This window comes from Diaphorina citri, unplaced genomic scaffold (assembly GCF_000475195.1).
Source record: "Diaphorina citri unplaced genomic scaffold, Diaci psyllid genome assembly version 1.1 scaffold300, whole genome shotgun sequence".
In the NCBI taxonomy this organism is placed as follows: domain Eukaryota; kingdom Metazoa; phylum Arthropoda; class Insecta; order Hemiptera; family Psyllidae; genus Diaphorina; species Diaphorina citri.
In genome coordinates this window covers 126,197-146,286 of record NW_007377735.1, presented here as the reverse complement: position 1 = coordinate 146,286, position 20,090 = coordinate 126,197, and the positions used below count along the sequence as shown (strand labels likewise).

Sequence of the window (20,090 nt, the reverse complement as noted above, 5' to 3'; positions counted from 1 at the left end):
TAACATGTGTGTCATCATCGGATAACAATATAACTTGTTTGTCGTCGTGTCTTTGCTTACTGTTGCTAATAAGACGAATTTGATTTCTATAATACGTTGTGCACGCTCATAACCGCAGTACCCTAGTACGCACGTACCTATAGTCATTCAAACTTCTAGCCATTTATTAACTCACACTTTAGCAGTAGTAGGTAACTATCATGACTACGTATGTGTATACTAGAATGGTATTCACTGTTTATGTTGCTACATATGCATATAGTACATTGAACGATGTCATCGTCACTAACAATTGTCTATGTAGTTGATAGTAAATAGCTGAAGACAAATATAATATATGTATTTTTCCTCTCTAAAATTTCTTTGAATTTTTGTGTATTTAGAGGAACCATTCATATTGTGTAGTTCAAGTTCTTTAAATCATCTTGCTACATATGCATATAGTACATTGAACGATGTCATCGTCACTAACAATTGTCTATGTAGTTGATAGTAAATAGCTGAAGACAAATACTCGTACGAGTATAATATATGTTTTTGCTCTTGTGTTGCATACACTTAACATAACTTGTCAAGTTTAACATATGTTTACAGAGCATTTCCATTGGTGTAAACTTTCCTCATGATACTTCACTTGACCTCTGTGGCACAAAAGACTTTTAAATCCTATTCGAGCAGGATAAACAAGGTTTAGAAGTATTCTATTTGATGGCTTTTCTTTTCTTGGTTGAAATTTCAGAGTATTCCTTGGATTTGAACTGTATGTTTCTGTGAACTTAGGAACTATTAAGTCCAGAAAAAGGTACACTAGAGCTGACTGTCTATTTTTGTTCTTTTATCAACAACCATGTACGTTAATGACTTTAAAGTAGTTTTAATTAGTGGTTAAGTAAAGTTTAGCGTAAAACTAATTGCTAACTTGGAGGAATGTCTTGATTATATGGAGCATTAAACTTGTGAATTATTGTCAATTTTATGACGCCAATGTCTCTAACGTTTATGGTTATTCTCCTTGTTTCAGGCCTAGTATGTCCCAAGGGACCGTCATTCACCAAAGACTATTTGACAAAGATTTCACTGTTGGAACACCCGAAGAATTCGTTAGACGTTTCAAAGGAACAAAAGTTATCAATAAGGTAAGTCTAGGTAGCGAAGTGAAGGTCATTGAGGTACTCTCCAATGTAACCAGTAGGGAGCTTTGAACCCCAGAGAGGGTTAAAAAATTATTCTCATTTCATATTTGACCACAAGTAATAAGGAAATATTAGTCTATAGGTATAGGGAAAATGTACGAATTAGAAGTTGCATCACAAAAACGGAAGACAATGCCAGTATTAAAAATAGACAACCTACCATTCCTAGATAATGAGTTTTCTTTGAGATATAGGTAGTAATTATCTCCTTTGGCTTGGAGCAATTCTTTCTAGTTTTAAAACCAGGTTCCATATTATCAATACTTCAAATTGCATAATCCACATATACCTATCTACATTCTACATATATTATTTCTTCTTCTAATATGCTAGATATGTGTGCATCGAGATATTTCTATAGGATTTGGATACTTCTGTGTAAACATAGGTGCTCTTGAAATTTGACCTTCACATTTTAGAACCTAGAACATGTTTGTTAAACTCAAAGATTGGATACTTCTGTGTAAACATAGGTGCTCTTGAAATTTGACCTTCACATTTTAGAACCTAGAACATGTTTGTTAAACTCAAAGATAGAGAAGCATGTCTAATGAATAATTATTGTCTACTGATAAAAACGCACATTTTTAATTATTTTGTATAATAACTAAAAATCGAAGCGCATATTAATTATAAAATAAGAAATTGCATACTAATTAGATGCGTTTCAAGCAGATATTTACTATTAAAGATTATCAAGAGGTTTTATCAGGAATTTTGTACCCATAAAGTTTACAAGACCTCAAACATTTTCCCATCATAATTATTTTTTTAGCATTAATTTTATTACACGTTTCAACCAATAATAGACTTCATTTTTTATCGTCCATTATTATCGGTAAATTAACACTTTGAAGTATAAATTATATTATAATTTAATTAATAATTATCCATCGATAATGTGAGCTATTTACGGAAGTTTGATGAGAGTTTTCAACGCATGGTACTCGAAGATTGGTAAAGGCTCCCAATAGATCACCAGTTCAGAAATATTGTATCTCTTTCTTGTATGCAATTGGAATTGACAGAAGTCTTTGATACCAATCACTTATTTTGCAACTCGCAAAAAAAAAAAAAAAAAATCATTATTCTTTGTCCAAAATTTGATTTTGAGTAGGAAAAAAAGTGTAGACAAATCATCGAACCTCTGATTCATTAGTTGGAAGGACACACGATCTATCTTGTATCACTCAGTCTTCTAGAGCTTTAAGTAGCACTTAGCATTAACAATGACAAATTCAAGGCTTTAAAGTGTGGTCCGTGTGTCTGGCAATCAATAAAGCTGAACGGTAGTAAAAAAAGAAGACTTAATGTTGATAACACGAGTGCAAACTTGGTTAGAGACATGTGACCATGTGTGAAAATCTGTAGAATTGAGGGCTTTTTATAGAAAACGACTTGCAAAAATCAAGTTTTGAGATAAATGAGGTTTCAAGTTTTTCTTTTCGTGTAAAACTTAATGGTTTGCGTTCACTAAAATAATAATAATGCAAAAATCAAGTTTTGAGATAAATGAGGTTTCAAGTTTTTCTTTTCGTGTAAAACTTAATGGTTTGCGTTCACTAAAATAATAATAAAAAAAAACGTATAGCTTCGTGAAAAGACGCAACATCAACTTAACACGTTCTATGCAGAAGAACAGGTTACAGAACACAAGTAGCTGTTTTATGCAAAAAAACGACTTATCGTCCTATTTTCTCAATCTGCACTACAGCTTCGTGAAAAGACGCAACATCAACTTAACACGTTCTATGCAGAAGAACAGGTTACAGAACACAAGTAGCTGTTTTATGCAAAAAAAACGACTTATCGTCCTATTTTCTCAATCTGCACTACTAGTCATTTTTGCATAAAACCTCTCATTTGGAAACGGTGACTTGCACAAACTTCATCTTCTGGTTGCAGGTTTTAATTGCAAACAATGGTATTGCTGCTGTCAAGTGTATGAGATCTGTGAGGAGATGGTCCTATGAGATGTTCAAGAATGAACGGGCAGTCAGATTCGTTGTCATGGTAACGCCAGAGGATTTGAAAGGTGAGGAAACGCCGTCAGAAGGGGGAAAGAGGCCATAACGTGGCTCGCGAGCCGCATCTCTCTAATCATGGTTCACACTTGAAAAAGTTCTCGTCCAGAGCTGAAGATTAGATTTCCATTCTGAATATTGTAGACCGAAATTTTCGCCTGCGGCGTGGCTCGCCCCGCATCGGCTTTATGGGATTGCGCCATCAATATTTTTAGAGTATGTATTGTCAATAGTATTGATAATTTTTATCATAAACGAGGTCTTGACTGTAAGTGCTATCTCAGATTTGAGATGAAAAGTGATAGGCTAGAATTTAATAAACAGCCAAATAAAATCTCTGCTCTTCTTCTCAAATTTGAGAATGTACTTACCCATAGTCAACACCTAACTTATGGTACAGTCTATTTTTAGGCTTGAAGAAGTTTGTTCACTATTTTAACGTATTTTGTACTTGGAATTGTATCGCTAATTGTTGCCTCAACTTTTTTTGCTTGCTTAGCCTTGCTTGAGATTCTAACATTAGACCCGTATACCTGACCCGTCCAACTTCTACCTACTTTAAAAAAGTGCAAATTTAAAATTCACAAGAAATATTTGTAGTGAATTTTACCTGTATTTAAAACTTGAACTTGTAGTCTCTTCATAGATAAAGTTGAATCGCCATCAGCTAGTTTACGCCTTCATAGTATTCATCCTTGCCCTACTAATCTGTAGTATGCTAATGTGAGCTCAAACTTTGAAAATAACCGTCGTTCTTTTTATGTCTACTCTCGTGAAATCGATTTCAGAGCTATCAAATTGATTTTATTACCATCCATTGGGGATCTAGAGTTTTTCAAAATCAGATACCAATTGAAATTGTTAATTGAATTATTCTGTTGACATCTATGAAGTAATTAAGAACACATTTGTCGTCCTTTATTCTCTCGAGAGATAATGACAAGTAGTGTTTAACATAATCATTTGATACTGAAATTTACATAATTCACCACGTTTGTCTCTTTTATGTAATGCAGAAGAATACAGAGGTATATGGCATAATGGATCTAAAAAGATCTCGTGATAATTGTATACTTCTCTGAAGAGAGTTAGCATTGTTAGCAACCAGACAATAATAGGTGAATAACACTTCGGAATTGTTTAGCCAGGCATCATCTAAGAGTCTAGTCTAGCTGATGAAATCTACAAGATCGAAACGCGTCCTAGACATTCGAAGGAGTTGGCTAAAGACCACAAATTCCTCGTTTGACATAACTAGTTTCTCGGTTGAATTTTCTCACTGCTTTGCCTTGCTCATCAGTCCCCATGCACCAGCATTATTTGTTTATAACATGTGTGTCATCATCGGATAACAATATAACTTGTTTGTTGTCGTGTCTTTGCTTACTGTTGCTAATAAGACGAATTTGATTCCTATAATACGTTGTGCACGCTCATAACCGCAGTACCCTAGTACGCACGTACCTATAGTCATTCAAACTTCTAGCCATTTACTAACTCACACTTTAGCAGTAGTAGGTAACTATCATGACTACGTATGTGTATACTAGAATGGTATTCACTGTTTATTTATGTTGCTACATATGCATATAGTACATTGAACGATGTCATCGTCACTAACAATTGTCTATGTAGTTGATAGTAAATAGCTGAAGACAAATACTCGTACGAGTATAATATATGTTTTTTTTTTCCTCTCTAAAATTTCTTTGAATTTTTGTGTATTTAGAGGAACCATTCATATTGTGTAGTTCAAGTTCTTTAAATCATCTTGCGTAGTTTTTGTGGCTCTCGTATTTCGTACAGAATTATCCGCACCAAACTGATAACTAATACTGGAAACCCCAGCCATTACACTTGTATACTTTTCATAGTAAACTATTAGAAGTAATATACGTAAAACTTGGGATTCTTGGATTCTTTTTCGTACCTATTCAGATTTTACTTAAATCATCTTGCGTAGTTTTTGTGGCTCTCGTATTTCGTACAGAATTATCCGCACCAAACTGATAACTAATACTGGAAACCCCAGCGATTACACTTGTATACTTTTCATAGTAAATTATTAGAAGTAATATACGTAAAACTTGGGTTTCTTGGATTCTTTTTCGTATTCAAAATCGCATCCAGTATTGTGGCGCAGACAGCCGAAATCCCCACGCTGCCCTGGTCTGGAAGTGGTGAGTAGAAGGATTTTGCGCAGCTCGGTTAAACTAGGGAGAACTTCCAAAGATTTTCTTGAAGAAAATGATTAAATTAATGGAAAAAATGGTTGGGCGGAAAAGAACCCTGTCACTTAAAGTCAGAAAAAAAATCACCCGTTTAAGTGTACGTGGACCTTTGGACACCCTGCTTAGGAATGTAATGAAAGCGTTCTTTAATTAATGAGTTTTACTTCATGAGGTCTCGTCGCTGGTAGTCCCAGAGGTTAGGTAAACAGCCGCGGGCGACAAAGAAAGAGACCATCACCCTGGTGTATGGCTGCTAGAAGTGGTATTTTCTCCATTTTGTCATCACCTTTTGGCTATAACTAAAGCCGATACAACAACAACAAAGTACGAAAGTGTACACACACGATTTTTCTCCTCTCTAAATTTGATTCTGTATTGCTTTCAGAATTGACCGCTCAATACTCGGGTAAGAAGATCAAAATCAGTTCCGAGCTGTACAAGAAAGGTTGTGTCAATACAGCCGAAGAAGGTCTGATATCGGCGCAGAAGATTGGTTTCCCAGTGATGATCAAAGCTTCCGAAGGAGGTGGTGGCAAGGGTATCCGAAAGGTCGAATCTTCGGAAGAGTTCACGAATCTTTACAGACAGGTAAGTGGGAAATCTACGAATCTATAGACATTAATGACTGAATGGGGTCAACTTACAAGGTCGCGTCGGGTGTGAGGCCAGTTGACTACCAGCCATGAATAAACGCAACTGGCGTCCAGTAACATTCCAGTTAGTTGGTCAGTTTCATTTGGATTTGTAGCTGTACAGAAGTGTGTCTTGTCAAACTGGCTGTAATGTTACAGTATATGCCTTTTTTTTATAATCAAACAAGGTCTTCTGCTCTAAACATGATGAAGTATTAAACCCATAAAATAATTTTAATAATATCTTTGAGCAACTTCTCATAATTCAATTTTCATATAAGTACAAGCTAGACTATACACCAGTACGACTTCTAGTGTACTTACATAATTACGTATGTTATAGAATCTGGTATTTCTAGAAACAACCAGACCTTATTCTTCGTTTGATTATGATATTTACCATTCTCAGCCTCACGCTACTCCGACGAGGTCCAGTTTGAACGAAGATTATTTTGTGAAGCTCTCTTGAAAAGATACTTTTGACCTCTACATCAAATTTGAATCTGACTTCAAAGATTACCTCAAGTTCAATATATGAAGATGAATCTTGGAGGACGTAATTATTTATCAACAGTTATTAAAGCCATAAAATACATGAGACCTTGTTTAGATTACTGGTAATTTTTAGTCTCATTCCAGCAGGATAAACATGATATATTCTATTCTATCGATTCGCTGTTCTAGGTACAATCGGAGGTTCCCGGGTCTCCCATTTTCATCATGAAGCTAGCCCGCTGCGCTCGGCATTTGGAAGTCCAACTATTGGCGGATCAGTACGGGAATGCCATCTCCTTGTTCGGCAGAGATTGTTCCATCCAACGTCGTCACTTTATCAACAACCATGTACGTTAATGACTTTAAAGTAGTTTTAATTAGTGGTTAAGTAAAGTTTAGCGTAAAACTAATTGCTAACTTGAAGGATTGTCTTGATTATATGGAGCATTAAACTTGTGAATTATTGTCAATTTTATGACGCCAATGTCTTTAACGTTTATGGTTATTCTCCTTGTTTCAGGCCTAGTATGTCCCAAGGGACCGTCATTCACCAAAGACTATTTGACAAAGATTTCACTGTTGGAACACCCGAAGAATTCGTTAGACGTTTCAAAGGAACAAAAGTTATCAATAAGGTAAGTCTAGGTAGCGAAGTGAAGGTCATTGAGGTACTCTCCAATGTAACCAGTAGGGAGCTTTGAACCCCAGAGAGGGTTACAAAATTATTCTCATTTCATATTTGACCACAAGTAATAAGGAAATATTAGTCTATTGGTATAGGGAAAATCTACGAATTAGAAGTTGCATCACAAAAACGGAAGACAATGCCAGTATTAATAAAAATAGACAACCTACCATTCCTAGATAATGAGTTTTCTTTGAGTTCGAACAGTCGTTTCCTTCCTTTTTCCAAAGCTTTTAATGGCAGGATTTTTTTTTTTTTTTATAGTAAGTTAGCATCAAAATTTCTGAGCTTTGAAAATTATATCAGTGATGTACACTGTACAGAACTAAATCTTATGTACCATGTTAAGATCTATCGTTTTATTTACGGAATATTGGATTTCCTAACGTACATATTCATATGTCAGTGTGTGTTAAAAAAAAAATAAAAAAAAAAAATTGATCTGTATATTTTACTTGTTATACCTAGCAGCTGAAAACACCCTCTTTTCCCATTTGATCTGTATACCTAACATGCTTTTGAAAGTTATAAAGTAGAATATTTTCTATTTGTATCTCCCAATTTCTTTCCTCAGATTGCTATGGGTCTGCAGCTGCATCACATCAAAGACATTCGAGTCCTCTATGGAGAATCCCCATGGGGTGACAATCTGATAGATTTCTCCCATTTGATCTGTATACCTAACATGCTTTTGAAAGTTATAAAGTAGAATATTTTCTATTTGTATCTCCCAATTTCTTTCCTCAGATCGCCATGGGTCTGCAGCTGCATCACATCAAAGACATTCGAGTTCTCTATGGAGAATCCCCATGGGGTGACAATCTGATAGATTTTGACGAGCCCAGACACAAACCCTCCCCCTGGGGTCACGTTATTGCCGCTAGAATCACCAGTGAAAATCCCGATGAAGGTAGGAAAACTGAAATATCTTTGGCTATACTTCATAGTCTAACTTCATGATTTGAATAATCACAATCATTTGTATTAGATTACTGCATCAAATGATTGAGTATCGTCCATGAATAAAACATTACCTCCCTTGATTGCTTATCGGTTATATTTGCGCTCTACCTTGGTAATTTGGAGGTCGCGGGTTCAAATTCCACCCAAGACATCGAAATTAATAAACTGCATTGAATGATCTAGTCTGGTGTAGTAACTCCATTCTGGTGACTTACCGTATCGTCCATGAATAAAACATTACCTCCCTTGATTGCTTATCGGTTATATTTGCGCTCTACCTTGGTAATTTGGAGGTCGCGGGTTCGAATTCCACTCAAGACATCGAAATTAATAAACTGCATTGAATGATCTAGTCTGGTGTAGTAACTCCATTCTGGTGACTTACCCTCAAATCGTTCTACTCGGGGAACTATTTATTTTCCCCGAATAGTCCTTTACTTTTATTCTCACCCCCGCCATGGGAGAGAAGCTGAACAACATTCACAATCACTATAGACAGATGCTGGACAATATCCTTGCAGGTAGGTGGCAATAAGAATGTTTTTGTTGTTGTAGCGGCTTCAGCTGTAGCCGAATGGTGATGGCAGAATAAAGAAAAGATATCTTTCTTAACAGCTATACACCAGCCGTACAAAAGAACCTGAACGAAGTAACAACCATTACGGTTGGAATTTCGACTTTGAATTTGGAGGTTGGTGGTTCGAGTCCATGTGAAGTTAGGAAATTGAGCGTTGTATATGAGTCCTCTCGAGGCTGACTGCACCCCAAACTCGAAACACAGCAGAAAAAACTTCGACCCCACTGAGAATCGAACTTGGGACCTCTGATGTGCAAGCATAGTGTGATGCCCACTCGGCCACAGAGATTATTAATTCTAATGGTACATTTATGATTGTGTTTCAGGTTATTGTCTCCCAGAACCTTACCACTTACCTCGCCTGCGTGAAGTTATTGAAAAGTTCATGAGTTCCCTACGTGATCCTAGTCTACCTCTGTTGGAACTGCAGGTGAGTTATTTCAAGTCAAATAATTATTGTAGAAACCATGCCCAATAAACTAGACGAAATGGCCCATTCAATAAACAAGATTGAAACTGCTGACCAAAAAAGACTTTCCAGGAAATAAATCAATAAATTGTTGATTTCAAGATTTATTTTGGGGGTCAAGTGGTTGGAATATAACACATGCTTTTAAGTACTCTCCCTTTCTCCGGGGTAAAGGTTTACGTTGGCCTTGGCGTCAATTTAATTTGAAGAATACAATTACCTGGTGGTGAAATTGGCAATGAAACATACCTAGGTATAGGTATAAATGTTTATTTTATATTATTCTATAACTCTATAAGGTTTATTTTATGTTTATTCTATAAGGTTTACTTTATGTTGTACATTGCTTCTCTTGGGGAGAAAACAGAGAGCAGGCCAGAGAGTAAGTATCTACTACATATTATTCTTCTTCTTCCTCGCCTTTTCCCGTATTCAGACGGGGTCGGCCTTTTTCGTCAGCCTCTCAATCAGCCCTAGATAGGGTGCTTGTTTTGGCTGACATTTGTTTTTGGCAACAAAATTTTTACGATTGGATGTCCTTCCCCCTCAACCTTTGCTATTTCTCTAGCAAGAGAAATTTCAGGCTAGTATCCTCCCTATTTAAAATCTCTCAGCCTGATAACTACTAATATTAGTACTAATCTGCGAGATTTTGTATTTGATCTATGTTATTACCAATCAAATATATAAGACCTTGTTTAGACTGCGAGAGTAAAGGGACTTTTCAGTCCTATGCTGGTAGTATAAACAAGGTATATTCTATTCTATTCTATTCTATTCTTATTGTTAAAAATAAAATAAATTATTTCAAGTCAATGGGACCACCTAGTCTATTTAGACAGCCTACCTCTCAGAACGTATACTCCTATTACGTCGAAAATCACCGGAGTTATGATAGGGGTAAAAATGGCTCGAAATGTTTCGTGTAATATACACACTGGCGTGCTCAGGCCGGAACTTGGCCTGGCGAAACCAACCTCAGTATTGGTTAGCCTGCTGATTTGAAGGTTGGTGGCATAGTGACATCTATGATGGGCATTAATGCTTAACACGAGTACTTTGATGTTTTTTCCCTTGTGTGTTTATTGCTCTACTCGTGATTTATATTGACAGTAATGGAGAGTCTAAGCACTTAACTATTCTACCTTGAGTTAGTGCCTACAACTGCCCGTAAGGGACTTCTCAGTAATACTTGTATGTTAAGTTACTACTTATGTTAAGAAACTACTTAAGTCATCTTAATTCAGTTATTTATTCCCAAGGGTACAATGTTTTTAACTTATTATACACATAGTCAAATATTATTACGTTATTGTACAAATGTAAACAGTGTCACATCATTATTTTATAGGAAAATGACCTACTGGTCGATTCCTTTATTAGTAAAAACAACAACATTATTAATTTAATTAATTAATTACCTTTGTTCTCCAGGAATTTGGTTATTTGTATGAAAGGAACATCACCTCTGTCCTTGCTCAATTTCCTAGTCAACAGATTGCAAGTGTGATCGATAGGTAAGTCAGGGAACTCACTTTGTGAAAGATGTGTCAATCCGCGATCGACCCTCCAAATCCCCCTATAAATTTGAATCTAAAGCCTTGAACTTTAAAAGAGTTATAAAGCACTCTGCCGTCTTGAACCACCTGTTAAAAAAATATTCATATTCAGCCTAAGAACTTGTCTTGGAAAATATTCCACCTTTAGCAGTTTACCTAACCGAAAACTTGTCTCTGAAAACGTTTTGATTTTTAGCCCTGGAACGTTTCCTCATGATGTTTTAACTTCCTAAAAAAGATATTCTAACAAAATGAGAACATTTTTGATGATTTTTTTTTTTTCTCTGAAATTTCCAAACTCCCCAACACCAAGGGAAGTATTCTATCTTAATCCGAAGTATTGCCATTTGATTCTGAGTGTCCAATTTGATCCCAAGTATTCTAACTTGATCCCGGGAATTCTTCCTGTTTTCTAGTCATGCAGCTACGCTCCAAAAGAGAGCAGATCGGGATAACTTCTTCCTGCAAACCCAAGGCATTGTTCAACTGGTGCAGAGATACAGGAATGGAATTCGAGGCAGAATGAAGTCCGCTGTTCATGAACTGCTCAGACAATACTACGAAGTCGAGAGTCAATTCCAACAAGGTACGTAATCGCGGTTTCACGAGCCAAATCCTAACTCCTTGTACCTAAAGTGTAACAATGACAGTGTAGGGATAGTAACTTTATCTACTTCACTGCAAAGTAAGTAAAATAGATAAAATTACCATACCTACATTGTTGATATGGAACTTCACAAACTTACCCTCTTCGATAAAATGTACCTAAAGAGTGAGTTACATGTTTTAGGATCTGACTCTTTGGGTGAGCTGTCCACTGAAAAGAGTAGTTCTTTTTTTATAACTCACTCAGTCTTTACACATCTCTACTTAATTAGAGGCTCAATTAAAGGTATAAGGTTAATTTCTTAGAGATTTAGAGGCGTCATTATTTTTACGTCCAAGTCAAATTTTCGACTCTATCCGTTTCAGGCCACTACGACAAATGTGTGACCGCCCTGCGAGAGAAATACAAGGATGACATGGCAGCTGTGACCGCTACCATCTTCTCTCACGGGCAGGTCTCCAAGAAGAACATGTTAGTCACCATGCTGATTGACCATCTCTGGTCGAATGAACCAGGACTTACTGATGAGCTGGCTACTACGCTGAATGAATTGACCTCGCTGAACCGCAGTGAACATTCCCGGGTTGCCCTCAGAGCTAGACAAGTGAGTAAAACAACCGGGGTCTAGTTTCGATTGGGTGTAATAATAATAATAGACTCTTGAGTGGAAGGTAACCACTAGGTGAGGTCAACGCTGGAGGCGTTCTCTACCACCTAACCCTTAGAGCTCCAATATTATGTTGTCGAATTCTCAAATAAATTAGGATAAATTTTCATGCCTCGGCTGGGATCGAATCCACGCCCTCCTGATTACCAGGCGAGCGTCTTGATCACTACGGGTTCAATCCCAGCCGAGGCGAGGTATGGAATTTTTCCCTCACTATAACTTTAGACTTTGACCACAGTAATAGTAGTAGCCTACTGCTGGAGTATAGGGGCTTTTATAAATGAGCACTACTATCATTATTATTAGGTACTATTTTTACAAAAGAGGTTCAATCGATTGTTTCTGTCATATATTGGCAGCATCAATTTCAATAACTTCCAACCTGTTTCTCTCCAGGTTCTGATCGCAGCTCACCAGCCTGCCTACGAGTTGCGCCACAATCAGATGGAGTCCATTTTCCTCTCCGCTGTCGATATGTACGGGCACGATTTCCATCCGGAAAACCTCCAGAAGCTCATCCAATCCGAAACCTCCATCTTCGACATTCTGCATGACTTTTTCTACCACACCAACCGTGCTGTGTGCAATGCAGCTTTGGAGGTGTATGTCCGTCGTGTGTATATGTCGTATGATTTGACTACGGTGCAACATTTGGAGTTGTCTGGAGAGATTCCGCTGGTGCACTTCCAGTTCTTGTTGCCCTCATCACATCCGAACAGGTAAGAGGTTTTGTTTCAGATGACAGGAGTGAATTATTGGTTAGGTTTATATTAGACATCCTATGTAGTACGGTATAATTTTTATTGTGGGTGTGGGACTACATACCAGAATATGTAGATAACATATAACAGCAAGCAATAAAGGTAGAAGTCAAGTTGCTTTTTTGATCAATTGTTTGATTGACTGGTTGATTTATTTGATTAATCCACAAATCAATATGTAGTCTAAAACTCTAAACCCAGATGTGTCTGGTTACTCTGGTTTTAGATGGCAATACAAATTAAACTCGTCTTAAACTGCTCGAAGCTGATGGTGAAACTCCATTAATTTCATTACTTACTAACCGTTTCGACATTTCCGTTCGCAGACAAAAGCTGAACGACAAGGTAAACGTACCAGGCGAAGAAATGATGGCCGAGAAAGCCGCGCCCATCATTCACACCTACCAGAGAACCGGGTGCATGGCCGCATTCGAGTCGTTTACCCAATTCGAAAACTACTTCGACGAAATTCTGGACCTTCTGGAAGACTTTGCTTCGCCTGCTCAGGTGCCTACTAAGATCATGGAGGCTGTGGAGAGTGGCAGTGAGTCCCGCAATAGCACTTCCATCAATGTGAGCTTGTCTGTGGATACGAGAGAAGAACCTGCTGTTCAACTTCAGGTAAGAGTGTGAGGCTGGTAGCTATCTCCGTTAGTGATATGCCCACTCTCCTTTAGAAAGGACAGCTGAGGTACTGAAATACTCAATGCCCATTTAAAGCAGAAATAGAAGATAATTCAGTAAGGAATATTATTACTTATTTATTATACTGTTACGTGTTACCAACCTAAGTGGTGTAGTGGTTAACGCGTTGGACTTCGGATCTGAAGGTTGGTGGTTCGAGTCCCAATCAAGTCACAAGATTTATCTAGGTGTATTAACTGCGGAACGATATTTGTGACAAGCATTTAAATATGCTTAACACAATTGAGAATGCCTTTTACATGGCGAGAACATGACCTAAGCCATCAAGGGAAGATTAACTTTGAGAAATAATATTTTTTTGAGCTGTTATTGTATAAGCATCTCCTTTTAACTATAACTTGATACACAATTAAAATTCCTTTCTTTACTTATTAACTTATTATACTGTTGGCTAAAGCTAAGAAAGGTCCTATCATGCCATTTAATTATCTCTTACTTACTTTCAATTATCTTTTCCAGATCGAGCCCATCCACATTCTGTGCATTGCTATCAAAGATCAAGGAGACATGGAGGATGAAAAGTTGAGTCGTATGTTTGGTGATCTCTGTGCCAAACACAAGGATGAACTCAAGCAGAGGTCCATCCGAAGAATTACCTACCTGGCCCTGAACAAGTGAGTCAACTTTGAAAAGCACTACTGTTAATAAAAAAAAAATCTTTTTTCAAGAGGTTTGATAGAAGGAACTGTAACTGCCAAGATCTTATCATCCCGAAATCGAAGAGCTAAGGAAGATAGGATAGGAGAAAGGCAGCCGTTCCGAGAACGAACATTATCCGTTCAGGATAAAATCAGCCCCGGGCGAGAATCGAACCCGAGGCTGTGCTTTTTTTAAAATCCCTTATGTTACAGTTTCAAAAGAATCACCAACCTCCTAAGCCAAAAGTCTTCGAGTCTACACATAAATTATTTTCCTCTTATAGAACTATTTTCCTTTTTTTTCTGGGTAATTCCTATCTTTCCATTCAGTCAGCTTTTCATTCCAGCCTTGGCCGAACTTTGTCCTAACAGATTTATTTTCATAAATAAAAAACTTCGTCTAACATCTTTCCAGAGGGCAACGTGCTCAGCTTTTTTTTTCTAGGATTTTTCATTCTCTATTTTTACTTTCTATTTCCAGACGTCAATTCCCCAAACTGTTTACCTACCGCAACTGTGATAACTTCGTAGAGGATAGAATTTACCGTCACCTTGAACCTGGCATGGCATTCCAATTAGAGCTGAACAGAATGAAGACCTACGACCTGGAAGCTCTCCCTACTTCCAACCGAAAAATGTACCTGTACCTGGGAAAGGCAAAGGTAGGAAGGAATTTCTTCTACGGAGATTGAGGCAAATTATATTACACAGAAACCCTTATCTCTACCGAGTATCTACTATCTATCAATGAAAGAAATTACGTGTTACTCACTGCTATCAATGAAAGAAATTACGTGTTACTCACTGCTAGGTTTAAGGGACCCTTCAATTTGATTCTGATTCTCTTGAACCATGTCCATATCCATTCAATTTTATTACAGTTGATTCGATGTTCTATCTATTGCATTACAGTAGAACCTCGATTATTTCAACTAATTGGGACCAAGAGTACCAAGAAATTACGTGTTACTCACTGCTATCAATGAAAGAAATTACGTGTTACTCACTGCTAGGTTTAAGGGACCCTTCAATTTGATTCTGTTTCTCTTGAACTATGTCCATATCCATTCAATTTTATTACAGTTGATTCGATGTTCTATCTATTGCATTACAGTAGAACCTCTATTATTTCAACTAATTGGGACCAAGAGTACCTAGTCGAAATAATCGAAAGTTGAAATGATTGAAATTCCGTATAAAACAATGGAAAAGGGGGCAAAATTTAGGCACAAAAGAACAAAATGGTTAATAAATACCCTATTTTGAACTAGATTGAAATTCCGTATAAAACAATGGAAAAGGGGGCAAAATTTAGGCACAAAAGAACAAAATGGTTAATAAATACCCTATTTTGAACTGATTTTGGGGTTGAAATAATAGAGAGTTGAAATAATGGAGGTTGAAATACTCGAGGTTCTACTGTACTTTGAACTGAACATTCTATCCCCCCCCCTTCCTTTTTCTTTCAGTCCTACGCTACGCTGTCTACAATAATGGTAACTCTATTTAAAAATAAGGTGTTAAAAGTGGAATAAGGGCCTTTTCCAACGTAATGGCTTAGCTGAGAGTCTGGTTTTCAGTTGCCATCTATCGGGCAGGAAGCATGTGCATCAGGGGCAGGAGAAGGAGGTGGAGGAAAGTTTGTTGGGGTTTGAAGATGGGTCTATCATTTGTTAGGTTTATATTAGACATCCTATGTATTAACATTATTTCTTACCGTTTATATTATTAAGTGTCTGTCCACCCCATTCACCCTCACTGTCACTATCAGAAACAACAACCCAGTAGGCAGTTCCCATGAAGAAGCCTAAAAAGTAGGCGAAACTCGAGTCGGGTGAAGACAATACAAGTATCCATTAATAATATAAACGGTAAGAAATAATGGGCCTATCAGTTGGTAAAAAGTTTAGATTGAGAAGTTAGAAGGATTTCTTTAATAGTTTTTCTATTCTATTCCCAGGTTGCCAAGGGTCGCGAAGTGTCCGACTTCCGTTTCTTCATTCGATCCATTATTCGCCATCAAGATCTAATCACCAAGGAAGCCTCGTTCGAATATCTGCAGAACGAAGGAGAGCGAGTCTTACTCGAAGCTATGGATGAGTTAGAAGTTGCGTTCAGTCATCCCCTGGCCCGTAGAACGGATTGCAATCATATCTTCCTCAACTTTGTGCCCACGGTTATCATGGACCCCGCCAAGGTAGAATATACCTTGTTTATCCTGCCAGAATGAGACTGAAAAGTCCCTTTACTCCCGTAGTCTAAACAAGGTCTTATTTATTTTCATAGAAGGAGTTGGCTAAAGACCACAAATTCCTCGTTTGACATAACTAGTTTCTCGGTTGAATTTTCTCACTGCTTTGCCTTGCTCATCAGTCCCCATGCACCAGCATTATTTGTTTATAACATGTGTGTCATCATCGGATAACAATATAACTTGTTTGTTGTCGTGTCTTTGCTTACTGTTGCTAATAAGACGAATTTGATTCCTATAATACGTTGTGCACGCTCATAACCGCAGTACCCTAGTACGCACGTACCTATAGTCATTCAAACTTCTAGCCATTTACTAACTCACACTTTAGCAGTAGTAGGTAACTATCATGACTACGTATGTGTATACTAGAATGGTATTCACTGTTTAGCCAATGTAGAGCTCATTGTAGACATTGCAGTGCGATTGCAAGTGCAGGTAAGGGTTAAAATATTGACAGTCGAAAATTTCAGACGATTACATTACTTTCCTTCGTATAAGGGAAAGTAACTCTTCTTTCCTTCCTACAAGGGAAAGTTTAAGTCCAAAGCCAGCCTAGTTTCGCTGGGAGGGTAAGCGCTAGGTCTGGGGACAAACAGTTAGGGTGGTTTTCACCAAGCTATTTTTAGTCCCTAACAGACCTGTTAAGCCTATACAAATCAAATGGAATTTAGGAGGCTATTAGCGTAACAGGCTTTCTAAGGACTGAAATATTGGTGAAATCCACCCGTAAATGTTTTTTTTTCTCCTATTGATGAATTTGGTTTAAAATCGATTTGGTATGTCGCCTTTTTTTTTACAGGCCGTCTGGGCTGGTTGGGGTCACGCCTCTGAAAATCCAAAACTGCCCGAGCTGTTGCACAAGAACAACATCGCCTTCATCGGACCCCCGGAGAAAGCCATGTGGGCGCTAGGAGACAAAATCGCATCCTATCCTTTTCTCCTTCTTGGGTAAACTAATAGTTAAGATAGTTTCTTTTTAGCTAAACCAATGTTACTCTTTTTTTGGTTATTATTTGGCTTAAACCAGTTATAATAATATTCTTCTTCTTCCAGAGGTCAAATCCAGGGCTCTAATACCCTGGACCACGTAAATCGCATCCAGTATTGTGGCGCAGACAGCCGAAATCCCCACGCTGCCCTGGTCTGGAAGTGGTGAGTAGAAGGATTTTGCGCAGCTCAGTTAAACTAGGGAGAACTTCCAAAGATTTTCTTGAAGAAAATGATTAAATTAATGGAAAAGATGGTTGGGCGGAAAAGAACCTTGTCACAAGTCAGAAAAAAAAATCACCCGTTTAAGTGTACGTGGACCTTTGGACACTTAAGAATGAGAATGTAATGAAAGCGTTCTTTTTACTTCATGAGGTCTGGTCGCTGGTAGTCCCAGAGGTTAGGTAAATAGCCGTGGGCGACAAAGAAAGAGACCATCACCTTGGTGAATGGCTGCTAGAAGGGATATTTTCTCCATTTTGTCATCACCTTTTGGCTATAACTAAAGCCGATACAACAACAACAACAAAGAACGAAAGTGTACACACACGATTTTTCTCCTCTCTAAATTTGATTCTGTCTTGCTTTCAGAATTGACCGCTCAATACTCGGGTAAGAAGATCAAAATCAGTTCCGAACTGTACAAAAAAGGTTGTGTCAATACAGCCGAAGAAGGTCTGATATCGGCGCAGAAGATTGGGTTCCCAGTGATGATCAAAGCTTCCGAAGGAGGTGGTGGCAAGGGTATCCGAAAAGTCGAATCTTCGGAAGAGTTCACGAATCTTTACAGACAGGTAAGTGGGAAATCTACGAATCTATAGACATTAATGACTGAATGGGGTCAACTTACAAGGTCGCGTCGGGTGTGAGGCCAGTTGACTACCAGCCATGAATAAACGCAACTGGCGTCCAGTAACATTCCAGTTAGTTGGTCAGTTTCATTTGGATTTGTAGCTGTACAGAAGTGTGTCTTGTCAAACTGGCTGTAATGTTACAGTACCTATATGCCTTTTTTATAATCAAACAAGGTCTTCTGCTGTAAACATTATGTAGTATGTTATTAAAGTGATTGAGAAAACGCTGACCCCGTCTAAACACGAGGAAGAAGGAAAAAAAATTGTGATCCAATTCATTCAAATTTCTTCTTTTCCGTAGTTATGTATTACATTTGTAAGATACTTTCTGGAATATGGTAATGGTGGTGTGTTAAAATGGAATTTGCTCTGGTCTTTTTCGTCTAAAGTTCCTTCTTTTTTAAAAGCTTCTAATCGTTATGGTCTTATTTTTTCAGAGGGTATCGTGAAGCCTGCTCAGGTCCTCAACTTCGTAGAGTTAGTCCTGGTAGAAGATCAACTCGTTGAACAGAAGAGACTGCCAGGCGAAAATAACGTAAGTAACACTACACAATTCAAGTAAGCATATAAAATCTTACATAAATCAAGTAAACACTTTACACAACTTAGGTAATCGAACTGAACTTTACACAAAATAAACACTTTACTTTACACTAAAGATTAAGTTTACACAACTGAATTAGGATTGCTTTTAAACTAGAGCTAAAAAAGGCGTGGAAATAGTATTATCAACTCCGCTTCAGTTTAAACGAATTATACTCGTATACTCTCACTCCAAACTGTTGAAAATTACAGCGTGTTTCATAACTTGAGAATGTACTTACCCATAGTCAACACCTAACTTATGGTACAGTCTATTTTTAGGCTTGAAGAAGTTTGTTCACTATTTTAACGTATTTTGTACTTGGAATTGTATCGCTAATTGTTGCCTCAACTTTTTTTGCTTGCTTAGCCTTGCTTGAGATTCTAACATTAGACCCGTATACCTGACCCGTCCAACTTCTACCTACTTTAAAAAAGTGCAAATTTAAAATTCACAAGAAATATTTGTAGTGAATTTTACCTGTATTTAAAACTTGAACTTGTAGTCTCTTCATAGATAAAGTTGAATCGCCATCAGCTAGTTTACGCCTTCATAGTATTCATCCTTGCCCTACTAATCTGTAGTATGCTAATGTGAGCTCAAACTTTGAAAATAACCGTCGTTCTTTTTATGTCTACTCTCGTGAAATCGATTTCAGAGCTATCAAATTGATTTTATTACCATCCATTGGGGATCTAGAGTTTTTCAAAATCAGATACCAATTGAAATTGATAATTGAATTATTCTGTTGACATCTATGAAGTAATTAAGAACACATTTGTCGTCCTTTATTCTCTCGAGAGATAATGACAAGTAGTGTTTAACATAATCATTTGATACTGAAATTTACATAATTCACCACGTTTGTCTCTTTTATGTAATGCAGAAGAATACAGAGGTATATGGGGAAATCCATGTTATTGTAAACTTATTTGGGTGTAAAGTCTACTTCCGGAGAGTTTACCTTGATTGTACTACCTACCCATAAAAAAGCTTTGGTTTTACATTAGATTGGTCACATTGGCCAAATGGATTATTCATCTTACCTTTACTTAGTTATTATAATGGGATTATTGGTTTTCCCACCTCCGTGGCGGAGTGGTCAAGAGCACTGACTGTCAACCCGGAGGTGCTGGGTTCGAATCACGACCAGGGCGGAAAATTTTTAACCAAAGTTTTCCGTTCTTGGATAGGCATGGATGGAAA

At 37.5% G+C, this 20,090-nt stretch overlaps 2 protein-coding genes across 2 annotated transcripts in view; both read left to right on the top strand.

Moving 5' to 3' along the window:
- The first annotated feature begins 200 nt into the window (after positions 1-200).
- Positions 201-7,101, top strand: LOC113466608 (acetyl-CoA carboxylase 2-like). The gene is made up of 6 exons (XM_026822162.1): positions 201-208; positions 1,022-1,136; positions 3,099-3,228; positions 5,834-6,036; positions 6,765-6,923; positions 7,096-7,101. The coding sequence occupies exons 1-6, from the start codon at positions 201-203 to the stop codon at positions 7,099-7,101; spliced, it is 621 nt and encodes a 206-aa protein (XP_026677963.1).
- A 1-nt stretch (position 7,102) lies between these two features.
- LOC103507248 (acetyl-CoA carboxylase 1-like) overlaps positions 7,103-20,090 on the top strand; it is a 46,308-nt gene continuing 33,320 nt past the window's right edge. Inside the window, 17 exon segments of the mRNA XM_026822161.1 lie at positions 7,103-7,210; positions 7,835-7,957; positions 8,008-8,170; positions 9,127-9,230; positions 10,704-10,786; positions 11,245-11,414; positions 11,801-12,039; positions 12,499-12,821; positions 13,190-13,484; positions 14,028-14,182; positions 14,688-14,868; positions 16,167-16,403; positions 16,830-16,895; positions 17,260-17,408; positions 17,563-17,612; positions 18,039-18,241; positions 18,741-18,840. Coding sequence (XP_026677962.1) covers positions 7,103-7,210; positions 7,835-7,957; positions 8,008-8,170; positions 9,127-9,230; positions 10,704-10,786; positions 11,245-11,414; positions 11,801-12,039; positions 12,499-12,821; positions 13,190-13,484; positions 14,028-14,182; positions 14,688-14,868; positions 16,167-16,403; positions 16,830-16,895; positions 17,260-17,408; positions 17,563-17,612; positions 18,039-18,241; positions 18,741-18,840 — 2,749 coding nt within the window.